This window comes from Macaca fascicularis, chromosome 19, assembly GCF_037993035.2.
Source record: "Macaca fascicularis isolate 582-1 chromosome 19, T2T-MFA8v1.1".
In the NCBI taxonomy this organism is placed as follows: Eukaryota; Metazoa; Chordata; class Mammalia; order Primates; family Cercopithecidae; genus Macaca; species Macaca fascicularis.
This window is the reverse complement of record NC_088393.1, coordinates 16,871,454-16,888,645: the sequence shown is the minus strand read 5'-3', so window position 1 is coordinate 16,888,645 and position 17,192 is coordinate 16,871,454. Positions and strand designations below refer to the sequence as shown.

Genomic DNA, 17,192 nt, shown 5'->3' with positions numbered 1-17,192 from the left:
TCTGAGACTTGGAGGTCCACTTTCCCTGCCACACCCCCCACCTCCCCCCACGAGATGAATTCTTGCTCTGTTGCCCAGGCTGGAGTGCAGTGGCGCAATCTCAACTCACTACAACCTCCATCCTCCGGGTTGAAGTGATTCTCGTGCTTCAGCCTCCCGTGTAGCTGGGATTACAGGCATGCACCACCACACCTGGCTAATTTTTTGTATTTTTAGGAGAGACAGGGTTTCACCGTGTTGGCGAGGCCGGTCTCGAACTCCTGGCCTCAAATGATCTGTCCGCCGTGGCCTCCCAAAGTGCTAGGATGACAAGCATGAGCCACCTTGCCCAGCCAGACTGACATTGACCTCTGGAAGGCTGGTTTCCCAGCCAGTGCCCGCACCACATGCCCCACTCACATGCTTTCATCTGCAGGCCTGCCTTCCTGTCAGCCTCCTCGCTGCTGAGCTCTGCGGTAGGGAATTTCCTTTACCCATCCAAGGTGTGGTCTGGCTGGTAACACTGACTCCAACCCAGCTCCTTCATTTTACAGAAGGAGGCATTTCTGAATCATGTTTGTTCACTATGGCGAGACTCACAGGAGAATTTTTAACCACCTTATTTTAAGTCATTCATTCTAGGAACAGTCAAGCCCCAATCACAAAGGGGTCAAGCCACATCCGTTCAAGTGAGGAAGCACTTGCAGTTTCTGAATTTTGCTGTGTATTTGTCCTACGTCACCCAACAGGCCCTTTGCTATAGGTGGGACGTTACCAGACCCCAATACCTTAAGGTCTCACAGCCTGAAGGACACAGAACATTAAGTTATTAAAAGACCTGAAAATATTATAACTTTTTTTTCAATTGTCACCTGTTTTCAAGACTTAAATGCTATAGACTTTTCTTCGGGAATGACGTGTGTATTCATCACTGGCATTTACCAAAAATAAATGGTTTCCAGGGAATCAAAATTGGTCCCGATTTGTCAGCAAGGGTCTCTTTTTGAGTGACCCTGTGTTCAGTGTGCCCAGCAACAAAATGTAGAAGGAGGAGAAAGAGCAAGCCAGCTTGGCTGTCATGTCTGGACTTACTGCAACCTTTGTTTTTTCTCCTGAGCCAAAAATAAGGACGTGCGATTTGTGAATCGATTAGATGATACAATGAAAATAGGAGCACAGCTAAATTAATGACGTGACTTTATTGAACAGAATAACATGGGAAGTCCAGGAACGTTGTGGCAGCTGTGCTTATGAAACTTTTTTTTGGTATGTTTGTTTCATGTTTTTTGAGACAGGATGTCATTCTGTCGCCCAGGCTGGAGTGCGGTGACGCAATCCCGGCTCTCAGCAGCCGCAACCTCCCAGACTCAACGGTTCTTTCCACCTCAGCCTCCCAAGTAGTTGCAATACAGGCACGTGCCACCAAACCTGGCTAATTTTTGTATCTTTTGTAAAGATGGAGTTTCACCTTGTTGCCCAGGCTAGTCTCAAACGTTTGGGCTCAAGCGATCTGGCCTGTTATGTTTTTGGTTTAAGAGACAGGGTCTCACTTTATTGCCCAAGCTGGACTGCAGTGGCACAGCCATAGCTTACTGCAGCATCAAACCGCTAAACTCAAGTCAGTCCCCTGCCTCAGCCTCCCAAGTAGCTGAGACAGGTGCACACTACCACACCCAGCTAATTTTTAAAATATTTTTAGAGATGGGGCTCTATGGTGCCCAGGCTGGTCTGGAACTCCTGGGCTGAAGTGATCCACCTGCCTTGGCCTCCCAAAGTACTGGGATTACAGGTGTGAGCCACCGTGCCCAGCCTGAAGCCATTTTTGTGTATTGACAGCCAAGACTGTACCTGTGACATGCCCAGCTCAGTGGTGAGCTTTTCACACACGATACCTTTGTGAGCTTTATTAACCTTGTTTTTCAGGTGAAAATGAGGCCTAACGGGGTCAAGTCACTCATCTGGGATTACACAGCTGCTTAAATCTGGCTCCAGAACCCATTTTTCCCCATTACTCAAACCATCCCCAGCAAAGGATTTCTTTCAAACAGAAAGGGTTTGAGTTTCTGCTGAAACTATTGCCCATGTCCTTTTCATTCATAATCTTTTTGTTTAGTGATTTACTAAGCACCTACTGTGTCAAGCAGCAGGAAACAGATATGTAAGCCTCCTACCCTCAAAGCACTCAGCCTACATGACAGGTATGTAACTAAGGAGCACATGGGAACTACTTAGAAATGCTAAGACGGGGATGGAGGACTGGGGAGGCGGCAGGGCTCATGCCTGCAATTCCAGCATTTTGGGAGGCCAAGGTGGGCGGGTCACCTGAGGTCAGGAGTGCAAAACCAGCCTGGCCAACATAGTGAAAGCCTGTCTCGACTAAAAATGCAAAAACTAGCCAGGCGTGGTGGCACGCTCCTGTAATACTAGCTACTTGGGAGGCTGAGGCAGGAGAATCGCTTGAACCTGGGAGGCAGAGGTTGCAGTGAGCCGAGATCGCACCACTGCACTCCAGCCTGAGCGACAGAGCGAGACCCTGTCTCAATAAAACCCCACAAAACTGTAGTTACCATCTGACCCTGACCACAGTGAGACCATTCCGATGAAGGGGTCAGAGTCAAGAAATCACAACCAGCAGACATCTGGGCCACAGAACTCCCTCAGTGCACCTGGCCCTCCACATTGCTGCTTAGGTGAGTCTGTTCACAAGGCTCATCTCACTCAGGGTGTCCACTTGACTTGCTGAAGAGTATCTGCAGTAGTGGTCTACCAGCTCTTTCTACTGCTTTGTTTTGACCAGTGGGTTCTGGTTTCAGCCTTTGAAATGAGCTTGGTAGAGGCGCCTGTCATGCTTATATTTTCAGTCTCAGATATATGGCTTTTTTTTTTTTTTTTTGAGACGGAGTCTCCCTCTGGCGCCCAGGCTGGAGTGCAGTGGTGCGATCTCGGCTCACTGCAAGCTCCACCTCACGGGTTCACGCCATTCTCCTGCCTCAGCCTCCCGAGTAGCTGGGACTACAGGCACCCGCCACCATGCCCAGCTAATTTTTTTGTATTTTTAGTAGAGACGAGGTTTCACCGTGTTAGCCAGGATGGTCTCGATCTCCTGACCTTGTGATCCGCCCGCGTCGGCCTCCCAAAGTGCTGGGATTACAGGCGTGGGCCACCGCGCCCGGCCTTGTTTTTGTTTTTTTGAGACACAGTCTCGCTCTGCCGCCCAGGCTAGAGGGCAGTGACGAGATCTCAGTTTGCTGCAACCTCCCCCTCCCAGGTTCAAGTGATTATCCTGCCTCAGCCTCTGATTAGCTGGAATTAAAGGCGCCTTCCACCACGCCCAGCTAATTTTTGTATTTTTAGTAGAGACAGGGTTTCACCACGTTGGCCAGGCTGGTCTTGAAATCCTGACTTAAGTGATCCACCTGCCTTAGCCTCCCAAGTGCTGGGATTACAGGCATGAGCCACCACGCCCAGCAGCATTTTAAACAATCTGAAACAAATGTCTGAAAGTAGTGACCGTGGGTGTACTATCTTTCTAGAAGGTAGCTGAGCAGTATCAGTATTGAATTTGCACACCCTCTGACTCAATACAAGATTCATATCTATTAAGACACTTTTTTTTTGAGACAGAGTCACTGTCGCCCAGGCTAGAGTGCAGTGGTGCAATCTCATCTCACTACAGCCTCCACCTCCAGACTCAAGCGATTCTCCTGCCTCAGCCTCCCGAGTAGCTGGGATTACAGGTACGTGCCACCATGCCCAACTATTTATTTTTTAGTAGAGATGGGGTTTCTCCATGTTAGCCAGGCTGGTCTGGAACTCCTGGCCTCGAGTGATCTGCCTGCCTTGGCCTCCGAAAGTGCTGGGATTACAGGCGTGAACTTCCACATCCAACCCTATATACACTAAGATATACACTAAGATACAGTGGCCTAAAAATGGAGCCAAGCCAGCAGACAACAGAGTCTCACTTCAATAAGCTGTGGTGAGTCCACACCATGGCATCCTATGCAGCCTCAAAAATCACACTACTGCCCGGGCGCAGCAGTGGTTCACGTCTGTAATCCCAGCACTGCCCAGAGGCTGAGGCAGGTGGATCACCTGAGGTCAGGAGCCTGAGACCAGCCTGGCCAACATGGTGAAACCCTAGCTGGGTGTGGTGGTGTGCACCTGTAGTCCCAGCTACTCGGGAGGCTGAGGCAGAAGAATTGCTTGAACCCGGGAAGCAGAGGTTTCAGTGAGCAGAGGTCACACCACTGCACTCCAGCCTGGGTGACAGAGCAAGACTGTCTCAAAAAAAAAAAAAAAAAAACAACTTCTTAATGTAGATCTTACTTGGCATCAAAAAGTGTCCACACTGTGGATTACTGACTATTCTATAAACAGTATGGGCTGGGCACGGTGGCTCACGCCTGTAATCCCAGCACTTTAGGAATCCAGGGCAGGCAAATCAGTTGAGGTCAGGAGTTGGAGACCAGCCTGGCCAACATGGTGAAAGCCCATTTTTACTAAAAATACAAAGATTAGCCGGGTGTGATGGTAGGCGCCTGTAATCCCATCTACTCAGGAGGCTGAGGTGGAAGAATCACTTCAACCTGGAGGCGGAGGGTGCAGTGGGCCGAGATCGCACCACTGCACTCTAGGCTGGGCAACAGACAAGACTCCGTCTCAAAAAAAATTTAAAAATTTAGGGCCGGATGTGGTGGCTCACGCCTGTAATCCTAGCATTTTGGGAGGCTGAGGCGGGCGGATCACCTGAGGTTGGGAGTTTGAGGCCAGCCTGATCAACAGGGAGAAACCCCGTCTCTACTGAAAATAAAAAAGTAGCTGGGTGTGGTGGCGCATGCCTGTAATCCCAGCTACTCGAGAGGCTGAGGCAGGAGAATCGCTTGGGAGGTGGAGGTTGCGGTGAGCCGAGATCGTGCTGTTGCACTCCAGCCTGGACAACAAGAGCGAAACTCCATCTCAAAAAAGTAAAAATAAAAAACCTAAATAAATAGTATGATCCCACACTGTTCTGTGTATTTAGGGTATTTAGAGCTGACCCCTTGTTCAGATCTTAGTACAGACCTCACCTCAAGAGCCTTTCCTGACAACCCTATCAGCCTGGGCCCCACCCTCCTTGTATCATAGTCTCAGCATCCTCTCCTCCTTAATAACACCTTTGAAATGATATATTTGTTTACTGACTTTGGGATTCTTCCCCGCCATAGACTGAGTTCCCTGAGAGCAGAGCTGAGATCTGAGTTGCGCATGACTCAATCTATAAGCCACATCCAGCGCTGGCCGCCTGTTTTTGTGAGCCAGGAAGGGTTTTCAAAGGAGAACATGTGCAATCAATTGACGACAGACAATACAACCTGGGAGCCCCAATTAAGTGAAATGTTATATCCCAAAAGAATTCCACTCTTACGAATAGACTTGGGTCTTAGTCCATTTTGCACTGCTATAAAAGAATACCTGAGACTGGGCAATTTTTAAAGAACAGAAATTTATTTCTTACAGTTCTGGAGGCTGAGATATCCCAAGCTGAGGGCCTTCTTGCTGGTGGGGACTCTGCAGAGTCTTGAGGTAGCAAAGGGTATCACATGGCAAGCAGGCTGTGTGTGCAAGCTCAGGTCTCTCTTCCTTTTCTTTTTTTTTTTTTTTGAAACGGAATCCTGCTGTTGCCCAGGCTGGAGTGCAGTGGCACGATTTCGGCTCACTGCAACCTCCACCTCAATCGTTGCCTCCCAGGTCCAAGTGATTCTCGTGCCTCAGCCTCCCAAGTAGCTGGAATTACAGGCACCCACCACCACGCCTGGCTAATTTTCAGTAGAGACAAGATTTCCCCAGGTTGGCCAGGCTGGCCTCGAACTCCTGATACTCAGGTGATCTGCAGGCCTTGGCCTCCCAAAGTGCTGGAATTACAGGCATAAGCCACTGAGCCTGGCCTTTCTTCCTTTTTATAAAGCAACCAGTCCCACTCCCATAAGCTATTAGCCATTAACACATGAATGGCAGGACCTCATAACCCAATCACCTCTTAGAGGCCCCACCTGTTAATACTGTTTCACTGGTGATTAGGAACAAACATTCCAACTGTAGCAACTTGTATTTAAGAAACTACTCAGGGCCGGGCGCGGTGGCTCAAGCCTGTAATCCCAGTACTTTGGGAGGCCGAGACGGGTGGATCACTAGGTCAGAAGATCGAGACCATCCTGGCTAACACGGTGAAACCCCGTCTCTACTAAAAAATACAAAAAACTAGCCGGGCGAGGTGGCGGGCGCCTGTAGTCCCAGCTACTCAGGAGGTTGAGGCAGGAGAATGGCCCGAACCCGGGAGGCGGAGCTTGCAGTGAGCTGAGATCCGGCCACTGCACTCCAGCCTGGGCGACAGAGCAAGACTCCGTCTCAAAAAAAAAAAAAAAAAAAGAAACTACTCAGTTATCATATTTTGATTTTCACGAACAAAAATTTTACGAACTTTTCTTTCTGGTTATAGAAATAAGTAAGGCTGGGTAGGGTGGCTCACACCTGTAATCCCAGCACTTTGGGAGGCCAAGGCAGGAAGATGATTTGAGGTCAGGAGTTAAAGACCAGTATGGCCAACCTGGTGAAACCCCGACTCTATTAAAAATGCAAAAATTAGCCCGGCGTGGTGGTGCGCACCTGTAGTCCCAGCTCCCCTGGAGGCTGAGGCAGGAGAATTGCTTGAGCACAGGAGGCAGAGGTTGCAGTGAGCCGAGATCACACCACTGCACTCCAGCTTGGGCGAGAGAGCAAGATTGTGTCTCAAAAAAAAAAAACCAAACACTTAAATAAGATCCTCGATCTTCATGAGAAAATATGAACCAGAGGACATTTAGAAAAAAAGGAAAAAAAAATCCTTGATCTTGCCTCCTGACCTGCAGAGTCTAAAATATTTGCTTTCTGTCCTTTTTATACAAAATGTTGATTCCTGGTCTACAGCAACACTTGATGTAGTTGTCAATCCATAAGCGTCTGGTGGAAAAATGCTGTAACAATAAAAATGAAAGGAATCTAAAATACATGTGCATTTATTTGCACAGAAAAAAAACAGGCTGGGTAGAGTAGCTCATGCCCATAATCCTAGCACTTTGGGAGGCCAAGGCGGGAGGATTACTTGAGCACAGGAGTTCAGGGCTAGTGAGCTATGATCATGACACTGCACTCCAGCGTGGGCCACAGAGCGAGACCTTGTCTCAAGAAAAAAGAAAAAAGGAAAAAGGAAGAAAAAAAAAGGGGGGGGCGGGAGGTATAGCCAACTAAGCATTATCCATTTCAAGAGGATCAGTTTATATCGGACGTCCACAGCAGAAGTTTGCTGCTTCTGGCTATCTTTTCCCCACAATTAGCAAGGGTTGGCTTCATTATTTTAGAAGCAGCCCAACTGCATCTTTTAGAAAGGCGCTGTGGGCCGGGCGCGGTGGCTCATGCCTGTAATCCCAGCACTTTGGGAAGCCGACGCGGGCGGATCACGAGGTCAGGAGATCGAGACCATCCTGGCTAACACGGTGAAACCCTGTCTATACTAAAACTTCAAAAAATTAGGCGGGCGCGGTGGTGGGCGCCTGTAGTCCCAGCTACTCGGGAGGCTGAGGCAGGAGAATGGCGTAAACCCGGGAGGCGGACCTTGCAGTGAGCCGAGATCGCGCCACTGCATTCCAGCCTGGGCGACAGAGCGAGACTCCGTCTCAAAAAAAAAAAAAAAGGTGCTGTGCCCTCTAGGCCAGCAATTTGAGAGTGTGGGTTGGGGGGTACCCCCAAAGTCTTCCTGACCAAAGAGCGGAGAGGAAGAAAGCGAGCAGGAGGATGTTTTGAACCTAAAAAAGTCCAGCTCCAATCCCTGTCAAGCTCGTCGCCCCCAGTTCTGCTCCACCTCCGGTCCGGCCGGGGAGAATGTGACAGTCGCCGCAGCCCGGGATCCACCCGGACGCACCGCACCTCACCTCGTAGGCTCCTCACTGTGCCCGCGAAAGGAAACAGTGACCCTGGCCCAGGCACGAACTCCCCAGGCCCCTGGTCCCCCGGAGGTAGCAACCGGGCAGCCGTCGGGCTGCGACGCCGACCAGGGGGCACGCCCCCCACCCCCCGGTCTCGGCTAACAGCCACTCGCGCCGTTCCGGCCTTTACGCGGCGGCGCGCGACGGAGACCCAGTCTGCCCAAGTGTCAAGAAACTTCTGCGCGTGCGCCTCGCCAGCCCCTCCCGCGCGCCAGGCCTCGCGCGGCTTCTTCCCGCCTGCCTCCCGCTCTCACTTCCGTAGTTTCCCAGCGACGGCCGTAAGTGGCGGGCGGAAGCGGCCCTAGAAGCCCGCCGTAAACGGCTCCCTCGCGCCACTTCCGGCCGGCTTCTGCAGACGGCGCTGGTGGTCGATCGTGTGGCGCCGGAGGACGTTCCCCGCGGCCGGAGCCATGGAGATGCCGCTGCCCCCAGATGGTGAGACCCAAACCGACCGAGAGACCGTTTCTCTCTCCCTGGAACCTCCTGTTGGCCGGCCCCGCCTCCCGGAGTCCCCGGGTCTGGGAGGGGGCGGGGCTCGGCCTCGCGGCTTCGCCTGCGGCCTCTCCCGTGGGTCCCCGCATTCCCAGCGAGCGTGTGGCCCCTATCGGGACCCGTACAAGGGCGGCCTCTTTGGGGCCCACCCCCTTGGGGTCCCCGGCACGGCGGACGGGGGCTGGGGCGCCGAGTTCCCCGGCTTTGGGCGGTCGTCGCTGACGCCCCGCGTGGCCTTTTCTCCGTCCTCCAGACCAGGAGCTTCGAAATGTCATCGACAAGCTCGCCCAGTTCGTGGCTCGCAATGGGCCCGAGTTTGAGAAGATGACTATGGAGAAGCAGAAAGACAACCCCAAATTCTCGTTTCTGTTCGGAGGCGAATTCTACAGTTACTACAAGTGCAAGCTGGCGCTGGAGCAGCAGCAGCGTGAGTTCCCTCCGGCACTCAGGCCGCCCCATCGAGCGCTTCCTTTCTCGGACTCTGCCACAAACCTCTTTCTTTTGGGTCGTTTACTGTCTGGAGTGGAGCAGCTCGGTCCACACGATCCCTGTTCCGCTGTTCCCACGGCCTTGCACAGAGCGGCTGCAGGGTGCCACTGTAATGGAAAACAACGAGGTTTTCGATACTCCTCCTGGGCTCTGGATCAGGGACTTTGCTGCTGTTTTTCAGACTGATAACGGAGATGAGCAGGAGTAGCGTGATTGTTTTAGTGTTTTCTAGGGAGGAAGTGATAGAGGCCGGATGGGAGCCCATGGGACAGGCACTGCCCCGCCCCTTTTGCGGTCTCCCTGTGGGTCCAGCAAGGCTTTTGTGCGTTTCAGGTGCCTGCAGCACAAATCAAAAAGAATTATCCCTCTGAGTTTTAGTTCTTGGCAAATGTTTATCAATGTTCGTTCAGTTGAGCAACGGGATTCCAGTCCTGCTCTCAAGAAGGTTAAGGTTAGGAAGCAGAAGTGGCCTTTGAATAATGGATAGTCACCAGGTGGTGCGGCTGCTCAGGGCAGGTATCACATCTGTCATGTTCAGTACCCAACCCCCAGTCTCTAGATTGTTTGAATGAATAACTAGGAGTTTGCCAGGTAGGTGGACATTGAGAGGTGGTTGTCCCCTGAACTGCATGCTCGCCGAGGGCAGAGAGACCTTGTTTCGGTCATTGTACCTTAATATGTAACACACAGTTGGTGTTCGATTAAACAGTTTGAAAGGAGGCTGGTTGTAGTGGCTCATACGGTAATCCCAGCACTTTGGGAGGCCAAGGCAGGCAGATCACTTGAGGTTAGGAGTCTGAGACTAGCCTGGCCAACACAGTGAAACCCTGTCTCTACTAAAAATACAAAAGTTAGCTGGCTATGGTGGCCCGTGTCTGTTGTCCCAGCTACTCGGGAGGCTGAGGTGGGAGAATCGTTTGAACCCGGGAGGTGGAGGTTGCAGTGAGCCAAGACCACACTATTGCACTCCAGTCTGGGTGACAGAGTGAGACTCCATCTCAAAGAAAAAGAAAAAGCTTGAAAGGTGGCCAGGCGTAGTGGTTCATGCCTGTAATCCCAGCACTTTGGGAGGCTGAGGTGGGCAGATCACTTGAGGTTAGAAGTCTGAGACCAGCCTGGCTAACATAGTGAAACCCTGTCTCTACTAAAATTACAAAAATTAGCCGGGTGTGGTGGCACACGCCTGTAGTCCCAGCTACTGGAGAGGCTGAGGCAGGAGAATTGCTTGAACCTGGGAGGTGAAGGTTGCAATGAGCCGAGACCACGCCATTGCACTCCAGCCTGGGTGACAGAGTGAAGACTCTATCTAAAAAAAAAAAAAAAAAAAAAAGAAAAAACGCTTGAAAGGAGGCCAGGCACAGTGTCTTGTGCCTGAAATCCCAGCACTTTGGGAGGCTGAGTCAGGCAGATTACTTGAGGTCAGGAGTTCAAGACCAACCTGGCCAACACGGTAAAACCCCATCTCCACTAAAAATACAAAAAATATTAGCCGGGCATGGTGGGCACCTGTAGTCCCAGCTACTCAGGAGACTGAGGCAGGAGAATCGCTTGAACCTGGGAGGTGGAGGTTGCAGTGAGCCAAGATCATGCCACTGCACTCCAGCCTGCGAGACTGAGTGAGGCTCTGTCTCAAAAAAAAGAAAAAAAAAAAACTTGAAAGGCTGAGAGAGTAGGATGTTGCAAAGGTGCAGTTTCTTGAATAAGAGACTGAGAGAGGGGGAGAGTTTGTGTGCGTATTGGCAGGCACAGTGGCACACAACTGTGCCCCCAGCTACTCAGGAGACAGGCTGGAGAGTTGCTTGAGCCCGGGAGTTCAGGGCTGTAGTGCACTGTGTCGATTGAGTGTTTGCACTAAGTTCAGCATCAGTATGGTGACCTTCTGGGAGCTGAGGACCACTAGACTGTCTAAGCGGTGGTGAACTGGCCCAGGTCAGAAATAGAGCAGGTCGAAACTCCCGTGCTGATCAGTAGTGGCATCGTGCCTGTAAATAGCCACTGCACTCCAGCCTGGGCGACGTGGCCTGTCTTTAAGAAAAGAATGTGCTTGTATGAGGGAAGAGTTTGATCTGGAGTGTTAAATGCCAGGGGAAAAGTTCGTGTTTTCTCACTCAATCCAGGGATTTTTCTGATGCCTATTTGGGTTCGAGATGGGGGGCGGGGTGGGCAGGGAGCGATCAGCTGCCTGAAATCATAAGGAAAATATTGTATGTGCTTATGCATTTCTAGAGCGATCCTCCCTTAGCCCCAGCACACCAAGTTTAAAACCGTTTCTAAAGGCAGCGGGAAGCCACAAGAGTTTTAAACAAGGGACAGAGTGGCTTGGGTTGTGTGGCCAGTGGTGTAGGACAAGCTAGAGGGACCAGCCCTGGGGAGCAGTGAGGCCTGCAGGGGAGCGAACAGGGCAGTTGTTCAGGTGAGAGATGGTGGGGTCTGAATTAAGTCAGTGTGTTGAGCCTGAGGGAGGGAGGGTGGGGGGCAGGTGGGCTGAAGGGGTAGAACCCATGAACCTGGGCGCCAGTTGGTTATTGACGACCTGATGGTGTAATGAGCAGGGGAGGAAGACACCTCAGACGGTGCTTTGGCTTGGGTGACTGAGCTGAGGGCTGCTTTCGCGTTCTCGGGGGGGGCCACTTCGAAGCTGGTGCTGTTATAGGGAAGGAGAGGGTGCTTATATTACAGCCCAGGAAGATTAAAGCCAATAAGTGCTTTCCTTTTTTTTTTTTTTTTTTTTTTTTGAGATACAGCCTCAACCATATCATATGGGGTCTCACTATGTTACCCAGGCTGTCTGTGAACGCCTGGGCTCAAGTGATCCTTCGGCCTCAGCCTCCCAAGTAGCTGGGACAACAGGTGCACACCACCATGCCCAGCTTGGAAATCAAATTTCAACATGAGTTTTGGTGGAAATGAACTATTTCCAAATCTTAGCATTTCCCTTACCTTATGTGTACAAGATGGGATTCACAAAACACACATAGAAGCACTTATATTTATTTGGTTTTTAATATATGCACTGCTAAGGTGAGCACTTACTTGATTTTTCAAAAATTAAAACCAGTCATTAATAAGGCTCACCCATAAATAAGGAGAAGAAACCAATCTTAAAAAAGAATTGCAAATAGTATGCATAGATACTACCATCCCCCTTCAGACAATGGAGCTTTGTGGTCTTCCCCTTGAGTTGGCTGGACTTAGTGACTAATTGTGGAACGTGAAAACAGTAACTTGACAGGAGAAACCTGGCAGATCAACCACCTAACCAAGTGATCAAGGTTAACATCACTTAAGTCTTTTTTTTTTTTTTTTTTTTTTTTGAGATGGAGTCTCGTTCTGTCTCCCGGGCTGGAGTGCAGTGGCATGATCTCAGCTCACTGCAACCTCCGCCTCCCAGGTTCAAGCCATTCTCCTGCCCCAGCCTCCTGAGTAGCTGGGATTACAGGCACCCGCCACCACGCCTGGCTAATTTTTGTAATTTTAGTAGAGACGGGGTTTCACCATGTTAGCCAGGATGGTCTCGATCACTTGACCTCATGATTTGCCTGCCTTGACCTCCCAAAGTGCTGGGATTACAGGCGTGAGCCACCACGCCTGGCCCTTTTTTTTTTTTTTTTTTGGAGATGGAATCTTGCTCTGTCGCCAAGCTGGAGTGCAGTGGCACGATCTCGGCTCACTGCAGCCTCCGCCTACCAGGTTCCAGCGATTCTCCTGCCTCAACCTCCCGAGTAGCTGGGACTACAGGTGCCTGCCACCACACCCAGCTAATTTTTGTATTTTTAGTAGAGACGCAGTTTCACCATGTTGGCCAGGATGGTCTCAATCTCTTGACCTTATGATCCGCCCACCTTGGCCTCCAAAGTGCTGGGATTACAGGCGTGAGCCATTGTGCCCGGTCAAGAAGTGCTTTCTGTGGGTGATGATATCTTGGCTAGATCTAAAGGGTGTCTTGGGGTTGGCCAGGTGAAAACAAGGGGAGAAAAGTGTTCCGGGTAGAAGACGGAGCCCTTGGAGGGAATAGGGGACCAGAGCTTAGGGCGGCTGAAGCCCAGAGTAGGAGGGGTTCTTGGAGTGACCAGAGGTGGGGGTGCAGAGTTGGGGGCCTGGCTTGGGGAGGAGTTGGGGGCCTGGCTTGAGGAGGAGTGAGGAGTGTGTGGGGCCTGGCGTGGGGAGGAGTCAGGGGCCTGGCGTGGGGAGGAGTCAGGGGCCTGGCTTGGGGAGGGGTGAGGAGTGTATCCTGGAAGCGTGGGAGAGACTCGTGGAAGGCTTCGGTCCATGTTCTAGAGCCGGGTTAGCCACAGTACAGCCAGTTCTGCACCGCGCTCCTTAAAGCCTGGCCTCAGCTGTTCTAGAATGGAGCTTCATGAACTCTGTGGTGAAGGACCATTTTTGGTTTTTGTTTTTTTAAGTTTCTAACCTGTTGTGGACCAAAACTTTTGCAAAGCACAGTAACAGTGTGGACCGTGAACTATCACGTGGCTAGAAAGGTTTTGAAATGCTCACTTCCTGGTTCCATAACCGACTGTTACCCCTGGGTAGCCCGGGGACCACTCCTTAAGTGACAGTACCATGACTGCCATGTTGAAAAGAGGTAGAGGGGTGGGACCTGACGCAGGAAGACTGGCTCTGGGGTGATGCAGGTGACAGCAGATCCATGGTGGTGACAGCAGGGACATAGACTGATTGGAGTGATGTCTAGGAGGATGCCTTGACACCATGTGGCTCGTCAGTGGGAGGCACATGTACCTTCTGACCTGGGTTTCTGGGCAGATAGTGGTGCCAGCCATGGTGCGGGGAGCACAGGAGGGGACATCGGTGTAGGGGGCGAGAGGAAACGCAGGTCCATTGGAAACACAGTGGGCCGTGCAGTCGGTGGTTAGGGCCAAAGCTCAGGGAATCCAGAATGGAAATGATGGATTTAGGAATCACAGCGTGCAGCTGACAGTCACAGCGGCAGGAATGAAGAGCTCATGTTCCCTGGAGTTGCATAGAGCAGAGGACGGGGCTCAGAACACAGGCTGCGCACCCCAGCATCTGAGGGTCCGACAGGAGAGGGGTTGGTAAAGGGGGAGAAAGGGACTGAGGGGGCAGCACATGGAGGCCAAGGGAGGCAAGCATCTGCGACAGGCCCATGGGGCTGAGTTGAGCAAGGGTGTCCTCAGCTGCCTGGGGGAAGGTGGGGGGGTGACGGGGAGTGGCAGGCAGGCGCCAGGCTGAGATAAAGGGGAGGTGAAGATCTGGAGTGAGTCTTGGCTGAGAAATCGTTTAGAGAGGATCATGGGGTGAAGGGAGAGGTTTCCAACCCAGAATGTTCTGATGTGTTAATTTTTTTTTTTTTTTTTTTTTTTTTTTTTGAGACGGAATCTCCCTCTGTCACCCACATTGGAGTGCAGTGGCGCCATCTCAGCTCACTGCAACCTCCACCTTGTGGGCTCAAGCAATTCTCCTGCCTCAGTCTCTCTCAAGTAGCTGGGATTACAGGTGCCTGCCACCACACCCGGCTAATTTTTTGCATTTTCAGTAGAGACAGGGTTTCCCCATGTTGGCTGGGCTGGCTTGAACTCCTGACCTCAGGTGATCCACCCGCCTCAGCCTCCCAAAGTGCTGGGATTATAGGTGTGAGCCACCACTCCCAGCCCGATGTGTTTAGATGCTGCTGGGGAGGGGGTGGGTAAAGAGGGAGGAGTTGGGGAAATAAGAGAGAGAAGAAATATCATGAAGCAGTGTCCCTCAGACGGTGGGAGGGGTGGGATTCGGTGCAGAAGTTGGGGGTCATCCTATAGGGTGCCCTTGGGTGCACAAACTGGAAGGCACAGTCAGCCCCGAGACTTGACTTGAGCACCCAGTGAGGGGCGACACCTTCCACCTGACACCCCACCTCCCTTGTCTTTGGTCCTGGTCCCTTGGAGTGGGGGTCTGGAGGGCTCCAGGGGTACATAGTCACATTCAGACCAGGCGGCCCCAAGACGGAGAGAGAAGCGGGTCCTCTTGTCCAGGGCCTCCTTATGAGCAGGGTCCTTTCTCAGAGACCTCACCACCTGCCCCATCTGACCAGAGTGGGGACCTGCGCCCACCCTGACCCCGGCTTCTGCCAGCAGAATGAGTGTCTCACTGCTGCCTCAAACTTGATGCACCCCTGATTGCAGAGGAGTCTCTGTCCCCAAGGGCTGGAAAAGCAAGGAGAGTCAGTAGAAGGACAGGGCAGGCGTAGGGGAGGCTGCAGTGTGCGTTCGGGAGGTGCAGCTCCATGCCTTTCTGGCCACATGTGCAGAGGCCCGGTGGCCGCGACATCTTAGGATGGTAGCTTAGGAGACAGTGGCAGAGGCCTGCGAGTGCCTGAGGAGGTCAGGGGATGAGAGGTGCCAAGGCGTGGATTCTGCCAAGTGGGGCCTAGGTGGGTGAGGAGGTGGGCAGGCTCAGGCTTAACTTGCGCCGGAAGGACACTGTGCGAGGACTGGATGGTGCTGGCAAGAGTGGCCAGGGGACTTCCTAGGTTCTCCAAGGAGGGGACAGCCCGAAGATGGAAGGCCGAGGCTGGGATCCTGTGAGAGGGAGGGCAGGGCCCAAGAGTAGGAGGAGCTGGGTTTGTGTGGGCACGAGGCTGTGCACAGGCCCTTGTGGATGGTGAGTCCCTGGGGAGAGGGAGGCTCCTGTGACTGAGAGGTGGCCAAGGGGACACCTAGACCGCCATCTGCATTCTCACGGGACACCCCTCCTCTCCCTCCAGTCATCTGCAAGCAGCAGACCCCAGAGCTGGAGCCAGCTGCCGCCATGCCGCCCCTGCCACAGCCCCCGCTGGCCCCCGCCGCGCCCATCCCGCCGGCCCAGGGCGCACCGTCCATGGACGAGCTCATCCAGCAGAGCCAGTGGAACCTCCAGCAGCAGGAGCAGCACTTGCTGGCGCTCAGACAGGTACGGGCCCACCCTCCTCAGCCAGGCACCGGCAACTCCCCTGTGCCTGTTTTTACGTCTGTTCACCAGAATGAATAACAGGTATCAGTGAGGACAGGGCCCACCCTGCCACCCAGGGCTTGGTGCATGTCAGCCACTGTCTCCCCCAGCCCTGATGCCAGACACGGAGGCTGCTTCTCATCTCAGTGAAGCCTGTGGACATGCGTGCACCCATCACCCTGGAGTGGACCCCCCAAGTGGGACTGTGGGAGATGTGTGCCCCTTGAAGCTCCCTAACAGCTGTGGCTAGACAGTCTCTGGTGCCTACCATGGGCCCCACCACACAGTAGCTAGGTCACCTGGAGCTGTTGGTTGGGGAAGGACCCTTTTTTTAAATTATTATTGTTTTTGAGATGGAGTCTTGTTCTGTCGCCCAGGCTGGTGTGCAGTGGCGCAATCTCGGCTCTCTGCAGCCCCCGCCTCCTGAGTTCAAACGATTCTCCTGCCTCAGCCTCCGGAGTAGCTGGTATTACAGGCATGCACCACTACACCCGCCTAATTTTTGTATTTTTAGTAGAGACGGGGTTTCACCAGGTTGGCCAGGCTAGTCTCAAACTCCTGACCTCAGGTGATCCACCTGGCCAGAAGGACCCTTTTGTCCTTCCTGGTCCAACAGTTTGATAACTTTTGCCAGATAGAATACAGGTGCATTGGCTGGGCGTGGTGGCTCACACCTGTAATCCCAGTACTTTGGGAGGCTGAGATGGGCAGATCATGAGGTCAGGAGTTCAAGGCTAGCCTGGCCAACATGATGAAACCCCGTCTCTATGAAAAATACAAAAACTAGCTGGGTACGGTGGTGCATGCCTGTAATCCCAGCTACTTCGGAGGCTGAGGCAGGAGAATTGCTTGAACCTGGGAGGAAAAGGTTGCATGAGCTGAGATCACACCACTGCACTCTAGCCTAGGTGACAGAGCAAGACTCAGTCTTGGAAAAATAAATAAAAGAATACAGGTGCATTGCCAGAAAAACGAGAGGAATAGAATACCAAACCTCCAAAACACCAGCCTCATTCTTCGTACTAGGTTCAGGGTGTAAAATCACACTGTCATATTGCTCTCAGAAAGTTCCAGCTGGATGTGGTGGCTCAGCCTGTAATCCCAGCACTCTGGGAGGCGAAGGCAGGTGGATCACAAGGTCAGGAGTTTGAGACCAGCCTGGCCAATATGGTGAAACCCCATCTCTACTAAAAAACACAAAAATTAGCCGGGCGCAGTGACAGGTGTCTGTAGTCTCAGCTACTCGGGAGACTGAGGCAGGAGAATTGCTTGAACGCGGGAGGCAGA

At 52.3% G+C, this 17,192-nt stretch overlaps 1 protein-coding gene across 2 annotated transcripts in view; it reads left to right on the top strand.

The window, feature by feature from the left end:
• The first annotated feature begins 8,330 nt into the window (after nt 1–8,330).
• The window catches only part of CHERP (calcium homeostasis endoplasmic reticulum protein), a 25,430-nt gene continuing 16,568 nt past the window's right edge, over nt 8,331–17,192 (top strand). For both annotated transcript variants that reach the window (XM_005588331.4, XM_015440610.3), the window contains exons 1-3: nt 8,331–8,414; nt 8,725–8,898; nt 15,682–15,866. In XM_005588331.4, coding sequence (XP_005588388.3) covers nt 8,390–8,414; nt 8,725–8,898; nt 15,682–15,866 — 384 coding nt within the window. In that variant the 5' untranslated portion in view covers nt 8,331–8,389. The remainder of the gene's footprint in view (nt 8,415–8,724; nt 8,899–15,681; nt 15,867–17,192) is intronic.